The sequence below is a fragment of the Microtus oregoni genome, unplaced genomic scaffold (genome assembly GCF_018167655.1).
Source record: "Microtus oregoni isolate MIOR12 unplaced genomic scaffold, Mior012 000010F_ref0000083, whole genome shotgun sequence".
Classification (NCBI taxonomy): domain Eukaryota; kingdom Metazoa; phylum Chordata; class Mammalia; order Rodentia; family Cricetidae; genus Microtus; species Microtus oregoni.
This window is the reverse complement of record NW_024543069.1, coordinates 7650662-7677566: the sequence shown is the minus strand read 5'-3', so window position 1 is coordinate 7677566 and position 26905 is coordinate 7650662. Positions and strand designations below refer to the sequence as shown.

The following is a 26905-nucleotide window of genomic DNA, read 5'->3' as shown; positions in this document are numbered from 1 at the left end:
CTTTTTTCTTTATCACTTATAATTACATTTAGAACCATATTATTAGCTCTGATTTTATAATAGTATCAGTGACTGTGAGATAAGTGTTAAATAGCTGTTGAGGAAATGATAATCAAGCTACAATCTACAGACCCAAAGAGGAGGGCTCTAGTGGAGACACATGGATATCCCTGGGAAGAGGAAATGGCATATATTTTGCTGGTAGAACAGGAGCAGGTGGAACTAGGAGCAAGAAGCATCAGTTGGGGGGGTGGGGGTGGGGAATGACAACTGGAAATGGAGGCATTTACAGGATAGTGTGTAAAAAATGCTTTCAATGGTTTTAAGACCATTTGTGACTGAGTTGTTGCTGTTATTTTATCTTCTAAATGACACTCCCTTTACTTCTGTTCATCTACTTCCAAAAATATGCTTGTTGTGACTAGTTGATGACAGGCTTTTATGCTTGAGTATCTCTCCAGGAATAGTTTTACCTGTGGAATTTATTCCAAACCTCATGTTGGTGTTGAACTGTAATTCTGTATAACTCTCATGACAGTGTGGTATTTTACACACACTAATTATTCACACACACACACACAAGTATATATAGTATGTATATATTTAATTTTATATTTATTTAATTATGGTGTATGTCTACACATGCAAATATTATTAATTATGTGGCTGTAAGAAGATAATTTGTAGGGATCATTTCTTTCCATCTATCATGTGAGTCAGAGGGATTGCAGTATATTTTCAGTCTTGGTACTAAGTGCATTTACCAATGAGCCTTCTCTCAAGCCTTTTTAAATCTTTCAATTTTGACATATTGTTTGTTTGGGGGGACATGTATAATTGTGAAAATTAGAAGACAACTTGTAGAAGTTGGATTTTTATCCATTAAGACATCTCACATCCTCATATAAATATATGAAGCTCATTGCCTGACAGATATTACAAATTCAGAGTATAATGAAATGATAAAATATACTAAAGACTTACTTGCAAGCAATTTTAATATTTTTCTGCAATGTGCAACCTTTTTCATTTTTCTATATGAATTAATATCTTGGGAGGTCATTGAGGCAAGTAATATCTCTCTGGAAAGCTAGAATTGGTGATTAATGGGTTTGAAGATAGCTTGCAATGGCATGCAGGCATCCAGCCCATACCCAGAAAGAAGCATGAGAAAACAGAGGAAGAAGACAAAGAAAGGTAGGATAAAAAATGGTGGAGAAGGAAGAGGAGGAAGAGTGAGAGGTGGGGGAGAAAGAGGAATAAACATAGAGATGATAATATAGAGGGAAACAGCCAAAAAGAGAGCTGGAGCCTTAGTAAATATGAGTGGTAGAACGCTTGTGTGGCGTGCACACAACCCTGGGTGTTAATCCTGGACTAGATGAGGAAACAGCAACAAAGAGAAAAAGGAAAATGAAAAAGGCAAGGAAGAAAAAAGAATGAATAATTGTGATTATTCTGACTTGGCTAAATATCTCAATTAAAATTTAGTACATTGTGTGTGCAGGGAGTTACGTTAGCTGCCTTTATGGGTGTATACCATATGTGAGCCTAAAAGCTCATCAGATTGCCTGGAACTGGAGCTACAGACCATCGTGAGCCCCAGTGTGAAGGCTAGGAATTGAAACATTTCTAAAATATTTCATTTTTTGGCATGCAGAATAAAATCTGTAAAGGATTATCCCTATAAATGGAGTGTTTTGATATAGAATTAAACTTAATTACATATGTGTTTTAATGCAGAGTATCCCTCATTTCCTCTTGAACTAGTAGGAGTCTAAAATCAAGCTACATCCTGAGGCATCACATAAGTGTAGCAATTGTCATTGAGATGAGGCACGTTCATGGCAGAAAATTCAGAGATGTGGCACCAGCAGTTCTCCCTACCATGATTCTTGAAGAATTACAGAATGCAAAGATGAGCATGTGAAGGTATTAGAGAGTGCATGTCCAGAAACTTGAATAAAAGCTCTCCATTTTTAATTAACTCCAAAACATTAACGTATTTATCTTTAGTTAAATCAGTCCTTTTATGTGAATCATGACCTCAGCCTGGAGAGGATCGAAGATGCTTCACAGAGATGACTCAGAATAGTTTGGGCACTGCACGACCATTATTCATTTCTGCAAACCAAAGTTACTGTTTGTTAAAAACCCATAAAATTGTGTCTGTCATTTACAAAGTATCTTTCAACATTTCTTCTGTACATATAACTGATGGAACAATTTCAGAACCTAAATGCTTATTCTAATTGCTTAGTCAAAAATATGCCAATGTCTTTGCAGAATTTGCTATATTGTACTTCCTATCAAATGCTTTTGTATTTAAGTTTTCAGATATTAAGGTTGTAAGGGTACAACATTAAAATAAACTTGATTGATATGCAATGACCAGCAAACTTTATTAACTAAAATCACTATGCATGGTGCCTTGTTATTGTTATACTTAATCCTTGTGTGTAGGAAAGACTGTGTATACACAAACTATATGTCATACAAGACAATACAAGGCTCAGCATAGACAAATCATCAGTTCAATTTTACTTATCAACACTTTTCACTGTAGAAGCTTCAAGAGTCCTAAATATCCTTAATTTTTCACTGGGTAACAAATGATTCTTTGGGAAATAAAAATCCCACAGTAAGTTTGAAATTCTCTCCTTGACCACCTCAGTCCTGAGTGAACTGAACTTAGGGAGGTAGGATCTAATCCAAGCTCCTCAATGATATGACTGTGTGACTTTAGGTGTATCCTTTAATCTGACGGCGTCTCAAGATATTTGTGTTTAAAATGAAGGGATTGAAACAGATCATCTCCAAAGTCCTCCAGCTCCACAGCAAACTCTTGGGTATTATGCTTGCCTCAGCCAGGAATATCTAGCCGTCTACTCCACAGAATGTGGTTTGGAGCACACAGCTGCCAGAATTAGTCATGTGCTCAGAATGGGCATGCATTCTGTGGATGGGAATCCCTGGAAAATAAGTACTATTAAAAGAGAAATACAGAGTTTGCAAAACCCATGCCATCTCTAAAATAGTTGTTTACTATGCTGCCAAGTACACCTCTGTGTGTGCATGTGTGTGTGTGGAGGTGTGTGTGAGTTTGTTGGTATACACATATGAAGCCATAGTCAAGTTGGGTTTCTTTTTCAATGCTTCCTTTCCTTATATGTTGGGATAAGGGCTACCAAAGGACCTAGAGCTGGCTGATTGGCTATCCTGTGGGCCAGAAAGCACCAAATCAGGTTTCTCTTAATCAGGGTGTAGGAAATGGAACTCAAATCTTATTTTTGTGCAAAAAGTATATTACCACTAAATATACACAACCTGCAAATACCTGAAGATACATAAATATTAATAAATGACAATCTTGATTTATTTCGATAATATTCTGCCAGAAATCTACAGGTCAAGCTTCTATGTACCTGATGTTGAGGCTAAACATGAACATATGGACATTAATACAATGACAGGTTTTGGTATTTAAAAATAATCCTATTCATAACTTCTTTATAACCTTAGTGTTTGCCTCTAAAACTTCCAGCTTCAATTAAATTTCTTATAATTTTTATTTCCTGAAATTGAATCTCATGTGCAGAGTATCTTTCTGTAAAGACTCAGATTAGATTTTACTGTATTAGGTACCAAATCTCAAAACATTAAAATTGAGTCCTAGGGGAAGATAGAAAAGAAGCAGAAAAAGAAGAAAAATAATGTAGAAAACTAAGAAGTTGATAAAGTCATTTGAAGAGTCAATACTAAGAAAACTTAGAAGAGGAGGTAGAAGTTTTGTTTTTAAATACAATTATACTCAGTCAGTGACTTCACTCAAGTTTTTTTTGAGGACTTTCCCCTTCCCAAAATCCTAAGTATCATAGACTAGTTACTTCTAGACCATTATGTTGCTTAACACAGTGATCTATATTCTAAGTGAACACTTAACTAGTATTTTGAGAAATGTTGACCATTTATTCAAGAGATAAAATAATTATAGCAACACTATGTTAATAACTGTTCTTGCTAAAAATGTGTTACACACACAATATGCAATTTTGTGACATTTTCTGAGAAATCTGAATTATCATATTAAGCACAGTGACCCAGGCACCTAAAGCTAAATACTGTAATCTTCCCTTCTTATACAGATGTTATATTTTAATTTTTATGTGTATGTATTTGGGGGTGGGCAGAGGTGATGGAATTATAAGTGGGACCATGAGAGTTAAAATGTAGCTGTTAAGTAGTGAAGGAAAAGAATATAAATAGAGCGTAATAGATTACATGTGTCATAAAAGGAGAGGAAACTCCTGGTACAGAGCACAGACATTAGCAAGTAGGAAACAGGAGGACTGGGGAGTTCAGGGATAGGAGAATAAGACCAGCAGAATAAAGCATGCTTGGGACTACCACCACCAAAGAATTCTATTTTGTTCACTAATTTAAACACTTGTTTATTTTAAAAAATGTTTTCCTTTATGCATGATAAGGACAGGGTTTCAGGTTTATTTAAACCTTGTTTCTACTCAACTTCTATCTGCTGAGACACAGTATAAAATACTGGAAAGAGGCAAGCCCCGTCTACTGCCTTGGGGCACCTTCAAATTGACTTGGCTCAATTGCTGATGTGACTACACACAGCTGACATCAGCGTCCCACGAGAACAGGAGTTTAATCCTGCCCTGGATCTGTCCTGTTACCCTGAGATGGAAGGCTTATTACCAGTTCCAGAGTGAATGGAACCAACAGTAGGCTTAAAAAAGGAAGTCTTCTCAGTTGCAGAAAAGAAATGTAAATAAAGCATGCAAAAATAAAAAGACACAGGAGCAAATACAATGTCATGGGAAGTTTATTCATGCCATTCTGCCTTACATTATTTTGTCTTGTTTTACCCTGTCTGGCTGTGCTCTCTTGAAGACCTTTTTTTTTTTTTTTTTTCTGAAGAGGAAACAGAAGAAGTAGATCTAGAGGGGGAGGGAGATATTGGGAGAGGCAAAGAAGAAAAGAGGAGGAGAAACTGGGTAGAATGTGTTGTATGAGGGAAGAATCTATTTTCACTTTCTTAAAAAAAAAAAAAAGATTCTAAACTGTTGGTTTAGATAGACAATGTTTCCCAGACAGAACATGAGGCATTTTTACTCGAAGTAATTCTTGGCATGATTTCTCAAGACAGCATTTTCTGGAAGTCCTTAAAGGAGGATTATCACATTTTATATTGAGCTGAATGCTGTTTTTATTTCATTTTTACAAGCCAAGACATGAGCTTGGAAAGAACTTTCCATATGAGGGAAGTGGTGATTACCCAATATGCTTTTGAAATCTGTTTCATGTAAAGAAATGGAGTTTTGAGCTTCATCAATTTTTAAACACAAAGGAAGTGGTTGACATGCTGTAGTGGAAGCCAGTATAGTCTCTCATTATTAATTCACAGATCAGCTGTTCAAGCAAAATTGTTTCTGAATTTATAGCAAACTAAAAGGAGCATAAAAATTATTTCTTCCTTGTGGTTTCCATAAACAGCTTTAGCAGGTACTAGGTAATAAGAGCAATATAAATGCCTCTGCAAATAGACAAGTGGAGTCGCGATCGGACTGTAATGCATTGTAATGTTTTCAGACCACCAGCCCATTCCTAGGCAATGTTCCGGCTTCTTCTAGACTCTTTTTCTCAGCAAGAAATGTGCTACATTATATTATTACCTATTTCTGAAAAATAAAACAAATTCTCTAGGGAACTTTGAGGAGTGGCATTTAGGAGTCCTGCAGGGATGCTCAAATCATGTCTGTTGTTGCTTTTATTATACAGTCTGCTTGAACAAAGCAAAGACAGGCAGCTCGAAGGCCTTCTGTGGAAACCTAGGTACTCGGAAACATGCTGGTATTTCTAATGTATACATCGATCTCAGGCATCCTCCCTTCTCTTCCTTTAATGTCCCCAGCTTATCTTACTTTTACAATATTCTCAGATAGTATTATAAATAGTAAAAATAAATAACTCTAGGTGCATGAGTACCACTAACTCAAGAGGAAAAGTTCCACATTCATGGTCAGGACTCTCGAAGACTTCCATAGGCTCTCATAGCTGTGATGACAAGTGTTGCTGTAATGTGAAACCCACCTCTAACCATCACTTTGCGGATGGAGGTAGGACTGTGAGTTCTAAGCATTCTTGTGCTACGATGCCAATTCAAGAACACCTGAAGCTTTGAGATTTTGTCTATTAAAGATAAGGACTGAGTTTGTAGCTTAGCGGTGATTTGATGCACATATGCAAGGTCTGAGTTCCATTCTCTGTATTACACAAATAAACTCCTGAACAGTGTTTTCTTTGTAATATTTTTATATTTATTTGCTTACAAATATATGCATATATGTTTGTTGTCACTGTTGTCCTTGTGGTTTAGTATGTATGTGCATGTGCCAAGGTCTGTGGGTGTAGCTTGATGGAGTTGGTTCTCTCCCTTTACTATGTGGGTTAAAGTGCCAGGCCTTCTTAGCCTTATTCCCCAGGGAAAGGTGAGTGCATTACCCACCCGATCAGCAGCCCTATGATGCAAGACAATCAGATGTGATACAGAGTCAAGTTTATTACTGTGAGTATCACTTATATAAGTTAAGTGACATCGTGTGATGTGGGTGTACCTCTAGCCAATGAGAGACAGCCAAGTCCTCTTTCTGGCTTGAGGGGTTTCTACCTAGATTTTGTTGTCTCATTCCCATGCAGCAGCTTTGAGACTATCCTTCAGACTCGAGCCAGGCTTTTCTCTGTCCTACAGGCCTTAAGTACAGGCCCTGAGATTATTTTGACGCAACACCTCCCCCATTTTTGTTTTATATCCCACTCCCTACCCCAGTCACCAAGCCAGAGTAGCCCACCTGGAAGATAGTATGGGTCAGGGTCACCCCTATCCGGAGTTTCAACCTGGATACGCTCAAATTGAGAATTCACCGGTGGAGTGAGATGTATTGAGCCTATCATAATGTTTTTAAAGGACCATGAGTTGTACTTGTATCTGCTTTTGGGATGCTTGTTTCAGCCTTGGGAGAATGCATGAGCCAAAAAGACAGATCAATAAACAAATATCCATCAGCCCAATTAGGGAAGAGATGAATACGATAAGCCATGGGGACCAATTAAATGAGGTCTCATAGGAGGTCCTTGACTTAAACGAATCAATATTTATTCTTACTCATCTAGGGTTCTTGTAACTCTCCCAGAATGGTCCGCATAGAAGCAACATTCTCCCCAAGTGCCCTGTGAATTTCTCCCTGTTCCATAAACAGCAGGTCAAGCCTCTCCTATTTTGTAAGGTTACCCTTGCTAAGGAATCCAAAAGACTTTTATAAATAACATAATGCAGCCTCTGTCTTGTCTAAGGTCACTGTCAATTGTGAGTGAATTATTCCAATTTCTTGTTGTAAAATCACCAGGAATGATGTGCCCAGGGCAGTCCCAGCCACCCCCAGTCCCATCAATGAGGTGACAGCCAGGGCCATTAGGGGCTCTCTCTTATGCCTTCAGGCCAAGAATTCTTCTTGCATGTGGTAAAACACGTGAGAGAAATTAATGCATGCAGGCAAGTATTACTATGCTGAATGATCTGTGGGTAAGACAGGCAGGGAGTAACCCCCATCTCTTGGCAGATCCAAAAACACCCATGATCTATGGGTACCTTCCATGGAGCTACAGACCCATTAGCCACATCACAAGTGAGGTTAAGAAGAGGGTGTCTCATGTACAAGACACAAGTTGTGTTCGACATCTGCCAAAGGGGAATAGTCAGTCCCTCAAATTTCGAATTTACACTCTATGGGAAGGAAGTCAGGATAAGAAGTGTAAATAGCTTCTCAGCTTATATCCGCAGTCAAGGGCAGAGAGAAATAAACGTATGCTTGTTCTTTACTAGATTGTGCTCAGCTCAATGTCTCACAATTTAGGAACCAAGAACTAGGAACCCAAAGTGTGCAGGGCTTTCCTACATCAACTAATCAACTGGCTTAAGGGTTTTTCCCATTGGCACACCCAGAGTTCAACTCAGTGTAAAGAATCCCACACTCAAACTCTGTCCTCAGCAGGCTTTACATTCCCTTAAGTCTACAGTTAAAACTAATCAGTCTAAGTACCTAAAGTGGCCCCCTGGGGTTTCGACATCCAGTTACTTCAATGGAATCATTGCTGTCTCTTTTCATCATTTTCCTTTGTCTGCAAATTCAGCAGAACAGAATGTCACAGAAGCCACCTTGCCAGTGTGCAGTGCCACCTCATTGACACCCTCTTTCAAGGCATGCATTGTGACTTTAGGGGCAGGAGGTAAGGGACTGGAGAGGCTGAAAGCAGGGATAGAACGTAGTACAGAACATCTTAGAAGGGGAAGAATGGGAAGGGGCATCTCCTTCCTTCAGACCTTGTGCCTACAAAATTATCAAGATTTTTATATTATTGTTATTATTATTATTCTTATTTTCTCTAGAATATAAGAGCTATTTTTTAGTGTTAAGATGCACCAGTAATGTTGGAAGTGAGTTAGAGTTTTAAGTCCGGATAGAGACATCAATCTTCTTTGCTAATAATGGTGGCCAGGTGCCAGGGTTAAGAACCTTGGACATCCCCAAGGATCTCGAATGAACAACAGAGAGATCTCTGGGTTGGAAGGGTCATCATCCAAGCCCTGTCACCAAGTGGGGGATGCAATCAGTCTAAGAGGAAGTTCAGGACCTAACAACAGGATTTTCAGACTGTTAGGAGCAGACAATGGATTAGGGCAGAGAGACCACCAAAAACAAAAATTGCCAACCAAGTAGAACTGAAGGGAATATGCCTAACATCCATGGAAGGACATCCACTATGTCCACTGAAGGCCTTGGTAGAGTGCATTCTCCTCACCCCCACAAAGCAGAGCAGGGATGTCAACACTCAACTGTCATCGACAGTTGTTTTGGAAAAAGTTTAGGATGGATAATAAGGGAAACCTCACTGATTAACCCTTTGAATGAAGTGAATGGACCTGGGATGGTCTAGAAAATATAAATAATGGGCTGGGAGTCCTCTAAACTGATCCAAATCATTATCAAAGTCTCAGAACCAATGTAGGGATGGGAAGCCCCAAAGATGTTGTATGAGAGCTGCTTGTTTGTTCCCGGCTGCTCAGCCCCCCCTAGCCAAAGAACAAAGAAGAGTAAAGGACAAAACCTTTGGTGCTATATGTCATGCTAGGGCCTGGTAGAGAGGCCTTCAGAGAGTAGGGACTTCCTTTTTGGTGAAAGGTCTGGGGCTGATCAGAGATTTGAATGAACCTGATGTTCATTGGCAAAAAGCCATTATTGAAGGAAGTGCTTCAATCTCAAGAGGGTGCTTGGGAGACTAGACCTTCACCTCCTGCCTTCATGAGTATTTTGTTTCTTTGTTGGTATGCCCTTCCTTTTTCCTAGTGTATTCCAAAAACATCTATACACAAAGAATGATGAGTAAAAAGGGCCTATCATTTTCAGAAAGCCCGTGTGTATTCTGTGTCCAGTCAATTAAATATATGTAGTTTAGAGAGAACAGAGAATCCTGAGAAAAGCAAAAAGAGGCCATGAGACAAGAAACACAGAACAGTGATCACAGGGTGATGTGTCCCCAACACAGCTGATAATCCACAGCAACTGAAACTCTGAAGTTCATCCTCCTGAAAGATTATAAGTTATCCCTGAACCCTGAAAAAGCCCTTCAAAGTAATGGATCAGAATGTCTCAGGCTGTTTGGTAGATGTTAAGAAAAATGATGCATGCATGCTGATGATTGCCTCTTTGATAGAGCGCAGTACTGGAAATAGCCAGTTCGGCAGATAAGCCTGCCCACGGCTCACCTCTCAGGGTCTTAGAAAGGAGCTGAAGCAAACAGATCTACATTGCTCCTTTCATTAGTGCAATTCAAGCACTCCATATACTGTTAGAACATGCAACGTGTCTTGTTTCATATGTTTATTCCCCACTTCTCCATCTGACCCATGCTGTGTAACTTGTGACTTCATTTCCTGAGAAAGACTTTAGTATTAAACAAGAGTATATGGATAATTTTATGTCGACAGCAGAAATGAAGTCATAGTAGAGGAGGAAACCTCAAATGAGAAAATGCTTCAGTAAGGTCAGGCTGTGGGTCTGTAAGGTATGTTCTTAATTGGTGATTGGTGGGGAAGGACTCAGTCCAGCCCATTGAGGGTGGGGCTATCTATCCCTGGGCTGGTGGTCCTGAGATCTATAAGAAAGCACACTGACAAAGCTTTGATAAATAAGCCGGTAAGTAGCACCCCTGCCTGCCTGCATCACCTCCTGCCACCAGATTCTTGCCCTTTTTGAGTTTCTGTCCTTACTTCCTTTGAAGATGAACAGCAATATATGTAAGTGTAATCTCAAATAAACCCTTTCTTCCCCAAGTTCCTTTGGTCACAGTGTTACATAAGAGCAATCGTAATTAAAACAAAGGTAAAGATTATGTATAATTTTCTCCCAGAGGAAGTTTGTACCTAATACAATATTATAATCACAGAATTAAAGGAATTCATGAGTTCTTAACATATTTATTTAATTAACTTGTAGCATAAGCAAGACACCTTTAATACTAAATTGAATTAATAGTCTTCAAAAAATATAAGAGCTCACCATGCTGCTCTCACTTTACCAATGAGGAATTTAGATTCGGAGAAACCAAGATTTAGCCTTTGGAGATACCTAAAAACAGACAAAGCCTAGCCCTGGGCCTATACTTTCAGTCTTTATGTGCAGAATACTTAAGAGTAGTCAGTGGTGGATTGCTAGCCTCTAGCACAGTTTTTGAACTGATTACAATTAAGAAGAAAAATGAAAGGTCAAGAAGGGTGTGCTATTAAATGAGACATAAATAGTACTTTTATGTAACTAGAGCTGACACATATTGAGAGAAGTGAGAAGAATCTCCGACAATATTTGAGATTAAGCAGACAAAAACTGGGACATTGCCATGATTTGACTGATTGTTCTCTGCTCTTCAAAAATCTCACTGCAGTTTGAACTACAATGCAGCACTTTGGGGAGGTTTAAGATTGAACAATGAGGCTCTGTCTCATTATTAGCAGTAAATGAGAGAGCGAGATTCTCACTGTCTTCTAACCTGACACCATGTGAGGTCTCACCAAGAAGGTGTCACCAGACAATATAGACTGGTATTTTTTTTTCCTGGACATCCTGGCCTCCACAGTGCTGTCCTTCATTAACTACCTAGTCACCAGTATACTGACATGACAGCAAAGGTGAAGGCAAGGATAAAAATCTTAAGAAGAAACAAAAACTAATAGCAAAAAGCTTTTAGGAAACATAGACTTTCAATGATAACAACACAAAGACATTAAAGGCGCAGGATGAAGGGTCGGAACCCTAGTCAATTCTCTGAAGTGTTTGATACATTGCGACATATCAATCAGACAGCACACCAAGCCTTATCAGAACAGCGTGTAATGACCCACAATCATACAAGGCTTTAAATATTTTCTTCCAGTAGAGTAGTTATGATGCAATTTATTGCAATAGATTGTGATACTTCAAGAAAACCATATACCACTCTATATATCAGTGTTAATAAGTTGTTATGGGAAAATAGCCCATCAACAAATTCCTATGTGTATATGCTCAGAATTAATGTAAATTCTGCCACACATACTTAAATATGTAAAGTAGAAACGTTTCTCATGGCTGTAAATTAATAAGCTACACAAACTGGCCATCCATCATCTCCTGCCCACTGTAGACACAAATTAAAAACAATGTCAAAAGTAATTAGCAGCTAGCTCTTTGAAGTGCATGTTGCATTATTGGCTGCATATCTCTTTTGTGTAATCAAAGATGCAAAATTACTCTAAAATACTAAATGAGCCATAAATGTAAACATGTAACAAAATGGAATAAGGAGAAAGTTGAGCCCCTAAGTCTTTCTGTGCAGATGCAGACTTTCTCAGGAAAATGGTCTAAATTCCATGCTAGAACTAGCTACACACTGATATATGCAGTCTTTGTAATTTCATCATATTTTCTTGACATTTTATTATTTTTTTAATGATAATAGCTGCAATTTACTAAGTACCTATAATATATCAGACTTTGTACACATATTTTCTCATTCTTGATGATTATGGGTTATTGCAAAAGAACAAACATACAAGAAGGAATATATATAATTCAGCATCAAGGGATTATGGTATTGATGAGGCCCTGGTATGCCTTCACAATGATTAGTATGATGTTAGGAATGAGTAAGCAGAACTCTTCAAACACACTGGGTGTCAACAAGTGAGAGGCCTGGTTTAAAATGGTTCCTAAAGTAAATTGGTTTGAAGAGGCACCAGAATTTTTATGGTGAAAAACTGAATTAGTCATGAGTGTTCTGGCTTAAATTCAAGGAGAGACGAGAACAAAAGGGCTAAAGAGTACAATCAGACAGAGTGAAAGAAATCTGGGAACCATGTGACTCAGGATGGAGAGCAATGGAATCAAATCCCTTAAATAAAAATTTATTTACAATAAAAAAAAAGAACCAAGGAACCATTATTTAAAAAGATAGAAGATAAATAAACAGAGTTAGCTAACTCTGTTTATTTATCTTCTATCTTTCTAATTAGCTCCATCCTATTGACCAGATTTTTTCAGAAGCAGACTCTTTGTCTTCCATCTCTCTTAAGTGATGCACATTTTCAGACATATATATTTTCAGAAATATATTTTTCATCACTTTAAATATTTTTAGTAAAATCTAAAATAAATTAAATAATAGTAGGATAATGTAAGCCAATTTAAGATACAAAGAAAGAGACTGTCATTACAAAATTCTAAATTCATTAGCATGAATTCTATAATTTCTGAATAGCAGCAGTAAGGCTTCCTTCCAAGTGAACTACAACCAATTTAAGCTCATTGTTATCAACACTAACAATGTATTCTTTAACCTTCAAAGCAGTGTCATTACTTAAAACATGGAGGTTTCTCAAATTAATTTATTCTCAGAGTATTCTGGGACTTAGCACAATCAACCATTATACAAACAGAAATTAAATCCATGAGATTATAGTCTTTGGGGAGATTTATAGCATTAATATCAGGAACATTTTAGGTTTCTATTCTACAACCATCTTGATAATATTTCATAAATTTCCCATTGTATCATTGGGGAAATTAAAAGAAGGGGTCACCAGGGAAAGGCTACTGGGTTCAGAAAGGCCCCTTCCAAAGCACAGTTAGAAGTTCAGCTTTTTACATTTTGCTGCTTCTCTCTGCTGCAGGGTGTCACCTCAGTTCAAGCTTAGCGAAGCTCCACCTTTTCCAATATTACAATAACAGAACCCTTTATTTTAAATCTGCACTTCAGTCATCAAATTGCATGCAATAGATTACAAAGGAAAGTTCTTCAAATGCTTTTAAAAATTAAAGTCCAGATACTTAGCATAGGTACAATTTTGAGTACAAAAGCTAGTTTAGTAACACGATGGGTTTCAAAGCAAATTTTCAAAAATGAAGTATCCTGAAAATGACAGAGAAAGTACATCCATAACAACCCACCAAGATGGCAACCTGAACAGGAGTTGAATAATGACAGCACTCACAGGAAAATTTAGGGTTCAATGCATAAAAAAAAAAGCCCTATGGGCAACTAAGGATGACGGAGATAGGGAATACTAGTCTCCCATGGTAATGAACTCCCTGATAGAGTGTTTCATTTCAAATGATCAGTCCTGAAATCATGTACATACAAACAGCACCAACTGTTTTAAGCAGGCTGTATTATTTCAAATCTTTACAAATACATATATGTGAAAATAACAAAGAAAAGGAGGCCACAAAGTTAAGAAACACAGAGGACATGGATGGGAGGAAGGAAAGGGAAGGGGAGAAGTGATGTAATTATGTCTTAATTTTAAAATTTTACATATATGTGTGATTTTGAAAATATGAAATCTTAGATAAGAATGATTTGCCACCCCTAAGTTACTTTATGAGGAGATTCCACTAGTAGGAAAGCATTTGTTTTTCATTTCATCGGAGTTTTTGTGAATGTGTCCTGACTCTATGAGCCACAAACACAAGCCTTTTCAATTGTTTGATGCTATCACAGATGGAAGCACTATGTACTGACACTCATTCTAGTCTTTGCTTTTGTTCCCTTTTTAGCTACGCTGTTAGCTCGTCGTTTTATATAGACCTCATCACCACAATAACATTTGTACTTACATAACTCTTCTATTATTTACCATGGAAGCATATCATGACACTCAAAATTACTTCTACATCTTATGTCTGAATGTGAGGCTTTGCATATATGAATCATCTTATTGAAGCATCATGAGGCATCCCTACATATATCTACTACATGATGTTAATAAATTGCAAATTGATGGTGGCTAATTTTAAAACTACTAACGTTTTATTTAGAATTAAGAGATACTTATGTTTCTATGTACATTGATCATATATCAGTAACTTTCTATATAGAGTTTCTTATCAAAGACATGCACATGAACAAAGTCTATAAAATTGAAACAAATAAAACATTGCAAACCTGATCCAGTCTCGGAACATTACCAGAATTAAACTCAGTTTTCTCTTCAGTTCATGCATGGGTTTGCTTATTTTGTTTCTAAAGGTTTAATTATTCCACTCACACAATATTATTCTATTTTTATATAATTTTAAACAAATGTAGAATTAACATTTTATTAAGAGCAGTTTATCAGGTATGTTAGCACTACATGACTATATGAGCATTTTGTAAGTATTCACTTATGCTCATACTTTTAAGTTGCTTACAAAATTTTCCAATTGTACATGATGGTGTTTTGAATGTATTTTCACTGAAATGCCCATACACATTAATTATTATCTCTTCAGGGTGGCTAATGAGGAAATGAGTGACTATCACAAGGTGCATAAACATGACAAAAATCCTTCGTGCTAATTACAAGTTATTGTCTACATGCAAGTAAATATGTCATTTGGAGTGTGACAAAATTCCTCTTTTTAGCAACTTTCACACATACTCCTAATTTGTTAAATGAAATTAGTTTCTTACTTATTGAAGTATATTCATCTGACAAATAACAAGGTTGGATATGAACACACACATCCACACACATCCTATTCAACACCATCATTTGATTATGGATGGAATCTAGGCCCTTACAAGTGCTTAGGCAATCACTTTAACACTGACCACTTCAAAACCCATGAACCTCTTCTCTTCTTCCCTTCCCTTCCTTTCCCTTCCCTTCCCTTCGCTTCCCTTCCCTTCCCTTCCCTTCCCTTCCCCTCCCCTCCCCTCCCCTCCCCTCCCTTCTTCTTCTTCTTCTTCTTCTTCTTCTTCTTCTTCTTCTTCTTCTTCGTCTTCTTCTTCGTCTTCTTCTTCTTCTTCTTCTTCTTCTTCTTCTTCTTCTTCTTCTTCCTCTTCCTCCTCCTCCTCCTCCTCCTCCTCCTCCTCCTCCTTCTTCCTCTCTCTCTCTCTCTCTCTCTCTCTCTCTCTCTCTTCATTATTGTTTGAGACAGGGTTTCTCTGTGTAGCTTTAGAGCCTGTCCTGGAACTTGCTCTGTAGACCAGGCTGGCCTCCAACTCACAGAGATTCACCTGCCTCTTCCTTGCAGTTGCTGGGAATAAAGACATGAACTACCACTGCTTGGCTGTGAAATTTTTCTTTATGTATTTGGGTCCTTTAATGCAACAAACAAACAATTCAGAAATGTCTATAGTAATAATCAAAAATTTCTTATTTCTCTGAAGGACACATAGAACTTTTATCTTCAGAGCAATAACAATTTTTGAATGATCTTTAAGATCAATTATTGAAGAAACTTTGCCTGAGTACTTTATAAAATGTTCCTTTTGGGTTGCAGAGATGGCTCAGTGATTAAGATCACCGCCTGCTCATCTAAAGATCCTGAGTTCAATTCCCAGCAACCACATGGTGGCTCACAACCATCTGTAATGAGATCTGGCGCCCTCTTCTGGCCTGCAGGCATGCATGCAGACAGAATACTGTACACAAAATAAATAAATAAATCTTTAAAAATATTCCTTCCAATATAGATTGTATTCATTTAAAAATCACCATCTGGGTCTTGAGAGATGATTGTATTTAAGAACACTTACTGATCTGGAAGAGGAGCCAGGTTGAGTTGATGACACCCACAGGCATTACCTATAACTCCAAATCAAGGCAATCCGATGTCTTCTCCTGATCTTTGCAAGCCTCTGCACAAATCTTGTATACTCACACACACACACACACACACATAAAAAAATGAGTATTAAAATAAAATGTAAACACCTATGTCAGTACTACATATTATGATTTTTATAACTTCTGTATAGAATTTCACTGATATATAATTCAATCTTTCCTCTGATGTTTGATCTTTAGATTTAAAAACAAATCCTTCAAATCCTTATCGAAGCCATTGCTGTACTGACTATACTTGTGCTTGTGAGAAGTTATTAAAGAAAAGAAATGAGAATAATTATTGCTTTCATAAAGCAAATACCCATTGAAGTTTTACAAGAATATGCTGAATTACCTTCCTAAGCCTGGATGGAGTGAAGAGGGCCTTGGACTTTCCACAGGGCAGGGTACCCTGCCCTCTCTTAGGACTGGAGGGGGAGGAAAAAGGAGGAATAAGGGAGCAAGAGGGAAGTGGGAAGAGGGGAGGAAGTCAAAATTTTGAATGGTATTATTTATAAAGTAATAAAAGTATATATTTAAATATAAAAAAGAATATGCTGAATTATTCTCCAGGAAGCCTAAAGTGTTTATACTTCTAAAAATGTATCTGAGAACATCAGTTCACAGTGACTCTCAATCTTGGCATCTTCTACTGTTATTGCCAACAAATTCATGAAATTCTTTGGCATTGATTTAATTTCACCTAATTCTTTATAGAATTTGAATCTTGATTTTACAGGCCATGAATGTCTTTCACTGGAAGGGAATACGCACTTGTTTACTGTGCTTTGTAATTTACTTTGTAATTACTCTGTAATTCTCACTAGTTAATGATCTAGGTGAATATTGATGTCTTCCTGTCAGTATTTCTGTCATTCTTTCAGATTTCACTGAATATGGTTTTTGTTTTTCTTTTTCTTCTTTTTAAATTCATTTTACATAACAACCACAGTTCTCCCTTCCTCTCCTCTTTCCCCTTCCTCCAACTGCTGCTCACCACCTTTCCATCCACTCCTCAAAGAGCATAAGGCCTTTTGTGGGAAGTCAGGAAAACCTGGCATATCAAGTTGAGGACCAAGTCCCTCCCCCATATATCAAGGCTGAGCATGGTATCCCACCATAGGGAATGGGCACCAAAAGGTCCGTTCATGCACCAGGGACAAATCCTGGTCCCATTGCCATGGATCACACGAAAGGACCATGCCACATAACTGTCACCTACCTTCAGATTCAGATGGCCTAGTTTGGTCCCTTGTAGGTTCCCCAGCTGTCAATCCAGAGTGCATGAGGTCCCAGTCACTCGGATCAGCTGTCTCTGTGGGTTTCATTTGTGTAAAATACACATTTTCGTATCATGTTAGGCTTAAGCTTACCATAGTGTGCATGTAGTCTGCATCTTGTCTATAACATTAAATAACGCTTAGAGTATGTTTTTATATTAATATATAGGATGCAAATCTACTTCTGAATGACTGCCATATTTTTCACTTAGAAAAAAATGCTTTGATGTTCTTCAGAATTTGTCAGTGGAGTATACTTTATGTATAAACCTAAATATGTAGTGCATGTATTTTTGCATACATATATTTATTTACTTATTTTGTAAAAAATAGTAAATTGATATTTTTTGAAGGAAAATGTCATTAAGCAGATTGTTTCAATTTTTTTCACCTAGAACATAATTTAACAAAAGGTTGAACCACATGTTTCAACCCTGTGTGTGTCTGTATGTGTGTGTATGTGTGTATGTCTTGAAAAATATGACTATTCTTTTGACATTATATTTAATTATACCTATTTCATAACATAGAATGATCCATCATTTTTAAATCATTCTTTTATTGTATATATTTTTTAAATTGTTTTACTTTAATTCTTTTCTGTCATCCCTAAACTCAATTCCTTGCTCATATTTAACATGAATTTCTCATTTTGTTTCGTCTTGTTATTACAAAGTGGATATTAGTGTGATTTTATATTTTTATTTATATAAAGGAAAATATACTTTTCCTTTTGCGTCTTATTGTTTTTCTCTTTATTTTGAATACATTCAAATGCTATTCTATGTAAAATTATTTCACTGTTTCATAATTTTACAAAGGAATCTAAAGCATGCTCTGCAGTGTTTTAATTAATCACTGAACAACTTGTTATTTATGTGGCTTCATTCATTTGGAGGATTGTTTGCTGGTTAAGATCAGAGAGGAACCAAGGGTGAATGAACATTGTTCTTTATGTGAGTTTATTCCCAATTCCAGAAAGAGACTTCTTATTGGTGTGACCAATGAAAAACCTGGTAGAAAAAAAAATCTATGCAAAATAATGAGACCCCAGTATACTGTTTCCACTCTCAGCTCATTATCTGTAGATTTGTGTATAAGCCACTCTTTCTTCCTATCCAATTCAGAGCTCTGCACAAAACACAAATCTGCATGTAACTCCGTCTTCTCAGGAACTAGCATGTAACAGCTTTATTAATATAGTCCCCATATTACTTGGCTATCCTCTCCCTGTGGCAGGATTTCCATTTTCTGCAAACAATTGCTTTATTTTGTTCTCTTTTTTATTCTAATTGTAAATTGTGCTTTCCTTCTGGGATGCAGGGTAATACAAAATCTTCAGAAGAGTCTTGGCATAACAGAAACGTGATTCAGTAATCAAAACATGAATGTAGCTACATCTGTCACTTCTTCTGTCCCTGGAGAAGCTCTGACACCCCACTTAGAAAGTTGAGATTACAACTATAAGCATCCACTGATTGAATAAAGTTTTTCTTGAGAACACAGGACATTAATTTCCTTTCCATTACCTTCATCAGGTCAATAGATACCACATATGGTGTGCAGTTAAGTACTGGATGACTTCACATTGTACCTAAATGCCAATTCCTCAAACCAGGTTCCTTATTTTTAATCATTCTTTATAATTTAAAGTCCTTTTCTTGGACTTCAGTATTTTTCAAGGCCTACTGTAATTGAGTCCTCACGAAGAAATATTGTCTTGGATGTTAATGATAGCTTTTTTGTGTTGTCCTCTAGTTATCCAGATTTAGAATTATTGTGATAGTAAACAAATATTTTCATTTTTTTCTCCTAAAAGAAAATCTGCAAAATGGTTAAAAAGCTGAAAACAGATATATGGCATGAAAAATGTGTCTTTTGATCCTGTCTTACCCTCTCATAGTGATTCCAATTGCTATGACACTCTTGTTTTGATTCGATTTGTCTTTGTTTGGCAGGTGTTACATTACTTAGTTTCTGTTTCTCTCTCTGCATCTTAAGAGTGTGTGGGGACTATGGGTTACTTGGCAGGGAGTGCTTTGGAATTCCTGCCCAGTGTGCTCACTGGGGGCTGCCACAAAGGTATGGGTTTGGGCCACAAGGGGGCAGTTTCTGGAAAGGTCCACAGGAAAGAGAAAAATTGGGCTTGCCATGTGGTGTGGTGGAGTCCCTAGGCAGCGAAGTCAGAGAAGAAAGACAGTCCTTGCAAGTGGTCTGCTACAGGGCTGGGAATGAGATTAGGGGGTTGAAAATAGAAGGTAGAAATGAGTTTGAAATGCCTCTGTAGGATTCACAGGCCAGTGTAGTCAGGAGGTTTCCAGGTAGAGAGTGCCTCCAAATATTGCTTATTTCTACATGATTATTAAAATAGAAACTGTGATAAGATTTTCAATGTGTTTTATTGAGTAAATACATAAAAATTTTTGGATTACAGTAGAAATTTCTAGTGTTTATCCTTCTTGTTATTTTACATCTTCTTCTTTTTTTTTGTTTTTGTTTTTTTTTTTCGTGTGTTTTAGAAATTTATTTTTAAAATCAACTGTTTCTTCTGGGAATTTCTTTTTTTTCTTTTTTTTAATTTAAATTTATTTACATCTTCTATTAAGTCAGGTCGAATAAATGTTCTGAATTTCTCTGTAAGTTAACAAGGGTGTATAAATAAAGAAGGGCTATTAAATGAAAGCCACTTTGCAACTGAAGAGCCAACACATTTACAGTTGTGGACAATACCTTCTCGGTCCATCCATCTCTCATTGCTGTGGTACACCTGTACTGTATATCTCTGAATCTCACAGAGATGACTTGTTTTTATAGGGTTGGACGATACACATAGGACTATATACATTTATCAACTCTTTCTTGATATTTGGACTTTAATTTTTAGCTTCATGGTTTAACTGATACAGAAAACTAAGTTTAATCAATACTGTTTATACATATTACCTACCAAATAAACCAATGAAAATACACAGGTAAACTTTTTTTTTCACATGCATTCAGATTTCTTTATAGTGCAACATGCAAAATCTTTGGCTTTGGTTTTTTTATGTTGATCCTGTATTTTAATTGTAACCTTGTTTCTTTCCTTTTCCTTCCTCCAAAGGCTTACAGTTACTCCTCCACTACCCTTGTGTATATTTATGACTTCCTTTTCCATCATTTTTTATTTCACATATATGCATGAACATGAAGAGCAAAAGCTAGTATATGAATCAATTAGTTTTTGAAGGACTTTTTTGTCTTAGATTATTTAGGACAGAATGAAAGGGTGTAATATCTTTCTGCATGAGCACTATGACCGAGAAGTCTGTTAACCAGGACGCTCTTGCACATGCTCAGGACTCACATCTTCTCTACTAAGGATATGGCGTGAGCTGTTTTTTCAAAGAGCAAAGATACGGGTTTTAAGATACAGGGAAATAGTGAGCCCAGAAACAAATCATAAATGGTGACTGTCATTCAGAAATATACTAGAAATACTGTTTTCAATTGTATTACTTCATGTACCCAGAGATGAAAATAGCTGTTAAATCAGAGACAGCAGACAAAGCGTTAATCGCTATATAAATTTTCAAATTTTTTTTGGCTTAAGTTTCTAGGTTTATTAAAGTCAGGAACACTTGATCTTCAACATGTCTGCAACACCTTCTCCAATAAATATTTACAAATCTCTTAAAAGGACGTTCTGCACATTTAACTCTTTCATATAAAACTTCCAGTTATATGCAATATAAAAAGTGTAGAAACCATCATGAGTTTATAAAATACTTAGTACAGAGGTATTAGATTATTCCTTTTTATCCATAATTATACTACTTCTGATTTATGGAATTGTTATTATAATAAACCTATGAATTTATTAATATTAATGTCCTGATAGTAAGATATAGTTGGAATTATTTTAAAAATATGTATATGTGTGTCATTAAATTTTAAGTGAATATAAAATAATTTTTACATATCTTATTTTAAAACACTCTTAGTGTGATTTTTTCTTTCTCTCTTCTCCTGTATTGTCTTGTCTCATTTTCCTAATCCTCCTCTTTATATCTCCTATATTGATTTATTTTATCTTAAAGGAATAAAATCTTCTATTTTCTTCACATATGTACAGAGAGCAGAATTTCTCTGACTTTTAATTTAAGAGGTTTAAGAACTATAAGTTATACTAACAATATTATTAATATCAAAACCTGAATATTAACTCTAAGGCTAGAATCTTGTTTAATAGGCTCTCTCTCTCCTTCCGTCTCTCTGACCTCCTTCCCTCTTTCAGATTTGTTATTTGTAGCCTTAGTATCAGTTTACCAGTTTTATATAGTATTAACTTAGAGACATTAAAGCAATATTTCATTTTTCTTCTATGTTAAAAATAAAAGTGGTTGTTTACATTAACTAGATGGGTTGCTTTAAATTATTTTCCTTTTTATTTCAGCAGGATTTCTAATTATTTGGATATAAAAAGAGATTAAATAACTGCAGGAAAGCATTGGAACAGGGCACACTAAAGACTAATTCTAACATTTGTGTTATACAGTAGATTTCCGCCATCGTAGTCAAAACCCTGCTTTGGGATGGACCTTGTTTCTGTTGTAATGTACGTCTTTGGGTAACAACTATATAAGTTCCTTTCTAACACTCGGTTTCCTTTTTTCAGGTTTGGATTTATTCTTCACAAAGACGAAGCAGCACTGCATAAAATTGACCTTGAAACCATGTCTTACATCAAAACAATCAACCTGAGAGATTCAAGGTGCATTCCGCGATCCTTGGCATACACCCATCTGGGAGGCTACTACTTTATTAGCTGCAAGCCCGACATCACTGGAGCCCTTCCCCCACAGCTCGTGGTGGACAGTGTGACTGACTCAATCATCGGCTTCAATGGTGACGTGACAGGCACCCCTTACATCTCGCCAGATGGACACTATCTTGTCAGCGTTAATGACGTGAAAGGGCTCGTGAGAATCCAGTACATCACCATCAGAGGAGAGATCCTGGATGCTTTTGAGATTCACACCAACCTGCACATATCTGACTTGGCCTTCCAGCCATCCTTCACGGAAGCCCACCAGTACAACATCTACGGAAGCTCAAGTCAGCAAACCGACGTGCTCTTTGTGGAGCTCGCCTCTGGGAAGGTCAAGATGATCAAAAGTCTCAAAGAACCCCTCAAGGCGGAAGACTGGCCCTGGAGTCCAAAGAACAGGCACATCCAAGGCAGTGGACTGTTCGGACAGTACCTCATGACCCCCTCCAAGGATTCTCTCTTCATTCTGGATGGTCGCCTTAATAAGTTAAACTGTGAGATCACCGAAGTTCAGAAAGGAAATACCGTTGTTTGGGTTGGAGATGCCTAAGGAGCCCCGTTAGGTAATCACGGAGGAAGAGTTTTACAGTACATTACACATGATCTTTATTTCAATCACTAGTTAAATTTTTCAAGTTTCTATCTTAGTAAAAACCCACTCTGTTTGTCCAACTAAACCAGATTTTTTTTACAATAATATTGGCAGATTAGGAACATTTCACACAATATTTAATTAGAAATTACAGCAATCACAAAAATCAAACATGTAACTATATTTTAAACCAGTAAAATGAGATTTAAAATTCTTTTTAAAAAAAGTAAACTGCAGGGAATTTCAGATGACCTAAGCATCCTGTCATTTTTTTAAGGCATTTTATTTTTTTCTCTGTCCTTTTGCTATGCTTATATCTGAAATAAAAGGTCTTGTGGAACCTTAAAATTCTCAACTCAAAATACTCTGTCCCGTCGACTGTTTATAATCTTTTGTGCCTTGAAGGAAATGTCATAGGAGAAAAAGGAAGGCTAAATTCTGCATATTGGGCAACCTCATAGCTATGAATCTATGGTCATTAAGAAATGTTTATATCTTGCACCAAATCCTGTCTTCAGGCATTTGTTTGACCTTCAATGAAATGCCACGTGAAGGCATAATTTGGCCTTGGGCCGGCTACAGATGGGAAACTATCCAGCACTCACTGCGCAGTGTACAACGTGCATTCTGCTATAGAAAATGAACAGGAAGGGAGAAAAATGTGTTGGTCAAACCTTTTGCAACGTATTGTGTACACATTTTACTTTCATTCACTCGAGTGCATTATATTATCGGTGTGAGTTTATCTGGGAATTCAACTGCTTACCGAGGTTACATTCTTTCGTACCAGGATTGACCCTTTTAAGTAGCCCAGCATTGCAGAAGTCAGGAACTTGCACAGTTTGGGAAAGGAGCATTACTGTATCTGCACAGAGGGAACTGTGGGTAGGCAGACTGACAGTTAGACAGAACTGGGAACTCCTCTCCACAGTGTCCTTACCTACAGCACTCCCTGGGTTGACCCGTATAAGATGGATGCTGTTTAACAGAAACGGGATAAGATCCGGCACCGTGGGGAGGAGAGGTGAACTTCTCCACTGCTTTTGCTATTCAGACGTATCTATCAAAAAGGCCCATCTGTTATCATTTTTCAAAATGACTTTTACTCCTTCATATCCTAAAGTACCTTGTCTCTAACTGTGTGCCCTAGCTGTGACCCAACTGAGCCTCTTGAGATATTGTTAGACAAGTAAAACTGACTGCCTTCTTCCTTTTTACTAAAGGGGAAAATAGAAGATGAGTAGAAATAGATTAATACCAGTAAGTTGGGTTATTGGAATAGGAGAAAACTATTTAAGGGACTAGTAATAGTTTGAGAAACTTTTCTACTTATTTTTCTTCTTATCACTGTTGCTAAATCTCCTAATGAAATATTGAAATAATGTCCATTTGCTGAAAGTAATCAAATAAGATCTTTTTTGAAATACAAATTTTACTCATGTTTAAACTATGTAGAACTGCATAGAAATCTGGAATTTTATAGCGTGCACTCTCTTACGTGTATATAGCACCCTGGGTTGTGTGATAATAGATTTCTTCTTCGTTTAAGGAAATATTAAGGGAGATAGATTTACTAAGCAGCAAAAATCAGATTATCTTTTTACTGACTGAGTCTGTTTTACTCTTTAGTAACTCCCTCCCCTGTGAACATGAATCATGCAATGTCTTTGTGTTAATGATTTGGAGTCTGTCTGTCCGTACATGTACATCCTTCTTTAGAAGCTTATACCATGTGGATGCCGTCTGTTGTCACTGCTTGATGAAAGAATAAACCTCTTATGTTTTATTGCTTGTGTATCAAGAAATTATTTAGTGTTCATGACATGTTATGCTTCCTTGGCCTCCATCAATAATTTGGTGTCCTCTACTATTAAAAAAATGATGGTGAGAAAGTGAAGGGAGGCCTAACAGTTTCACTTCATTTTTTCAGAAAATATCAACCTTACTATATCCATTTGTTATGGGGATTCCACCAAAGACCACTCAGACACAGTGTATAGCTAAGCTAAAGTCTTTATTCCAGCCTTTTGGGACTACACCCAGGTATTATGGGCCCCCAGTGTAGACCTAAGTGTTTAGAGCAAAAGGCAGGAATATATATCCTGTTATCTCTCTCTGAAGCTTCAGGGGGAGGCTTTGTGCAAACACGCGGTTTAGCAGACATTGAGATAAGCAATTATCTGGATGTGGATATTTACACAAGCAGGCAGCTTAATGGAAGACAAGATAAATTACCTGGGCTGTCTTGACCTCAAGTTCCGGAATAGAGTTGGGGAAGTCAAATTCTTGCCAACCTCAAAGGGACTCAGCAAGAATACCAGATGGAGGAAACTCTGTACCATCTCTGTCACACTTTCACTGTTTAGTATTTGTTCCAAAACCTGTATCCTGTGATGTTTGCTTCTTCAGAATGTCTCAGACATTAAAGGAATTATGTCAGGATAGGTTGTCAAAAGGAAACTCAAATGCAATGTTCTTTCCCTGTATCTATATACATTAGATGCACAAATTCAGCTCTATTTTTTCATCACTGAAGCAACCAAGCACTACTTTTTTCCTTTCTTTCTTTCTTTCTTTCTTTCTTTCTAAAGCAGAATAGATAAAATACAGACGCGGAAACCTAGCAAAAAGCTCCCATCGTATTTATGTTCCAGTTACTTTGTTATTGACACTTCCTTCTTCAAAGACAGAGCAGAGCTACCCAACAAGACGTCAGCATCGCTCTGCTCTTAGTAACTAAAGGTGTCCTGCACATTGCCATCACAACAGCGCTGCGCAGAATCCAAAGGTGAAGGAAAAGCAATATAATCAGGAGAACCCTGTCTGACAAAGAGGCCGCGGCATCTGTGAGTGACACTCAACAGAAGAAAGGATGTTAGAGCTAGGAAGAGAGTAAAATGATCAACAGAGAAAACAGGAGGGCATGAGGTGGGAAGGCCCCTGAGCAGAGTCGGTCACGGGAAGTGGACAATTATTGGAAAGGCAACTTAGCTAAAGGAAAGAAGGTCTTATGGCCAGATATTGAGACCAAGTTGGCACAGACTAAAAGCCCCTTAAAGACTGGACTATGGCAGAGGCTCAGCAATATTTTCAGGACTGGGTTATGGCTAAGTTTGTAAAGTACTTGCCAAACAGACCATCCAGGGTATCCTAATTACTGCTCTCTAGAGAAGTCCTTTCTCAAATATGTATGTCTGGATGGTGCCAGGGGAATGAGAGCTTAGTTTGGCCTCTGGCCTCTGTATGTGGTGGTAGCCATACAAATACGAAAACAAACAATAATAGTAGTATAAGCAGAAAGAAATCCAAGTGAGAGCAGCATTTAAAAGCATCCTTTAATAGAATAAATTTAATTGAAGAAAGGAAATTAAAAGGAAGATATCAATTGAATAGCTATTTTTAAGAATGCTGGCTTTTGGTCTTTCATATATAACAATAAAATTAAAATGTCCACTAAATTAAGCCTTATTGAAGAATCATATCTGACACGGCAGCTTAATAACATGGATCATAGAAAAGGACAACGATGATAGTCCTTGCTTGGGAAGATCAAGAGATCCACGAAAGGTATAAGGGAGAAGCAGATTTAGGGAGAGATTCCGATAGAAAGGAAACTGAATTGAAGTGAACAGCTGCACCAAGAGAAGGGACAGCATGCCAAACAAGTTGGTGCTGTTTCCAACACTCATTCCTGTCTGGTTCATTACATCTGTGTGAGACAGACAGACTGTTCCAACACAGAACTCAGTCCCGAATTATATCACCTGCCAGATTCACCTTCAGACCTCCTTTGGAGACTTCTTCTAAGTATTAATTAACTCAAATGAATTTTTACACAGTGAAAGCAATGTGTTTAACTGAATCTGCCAAGTTATTATCTATGTTTGTAAAATAAGAAAATTATGAGAACAATTTTACTGTTCACAAATACTAATATATCAGAGAGCAATGTGAAGCCCAGTGTCACAACTGCAAAAGCTCAAACAGGGCTAATGTCATCTGTCAGCATTTTTGTT

The 26905-nt window shown here is 37.1% G+C and overlaps 1 protein-coding gene across 1 annotated transcript in view; it reads left to right on the top strand.

Annotated features, from left to right (window-relative positions):
• The window catches only part of Fstl5 (follistatin like 5), a 410609-nt gene extending 385869 nt beyond the window's left edge, over positions 1-24740 (top strand). The window contains exon 16 of the mRNA XM_041659533.1: positions 22145-24740. Coding sequence (XP_041515467.1) covers positions 22145-22847 — 703 coding nt within the window. The 3' untranslated portion in view covers positions 22848-24740. The remainder of the gene's footprint in view (positions 1-22144) is intronic.
• Positions 24741-26905: the final 2165 nt, after the last annotated feature.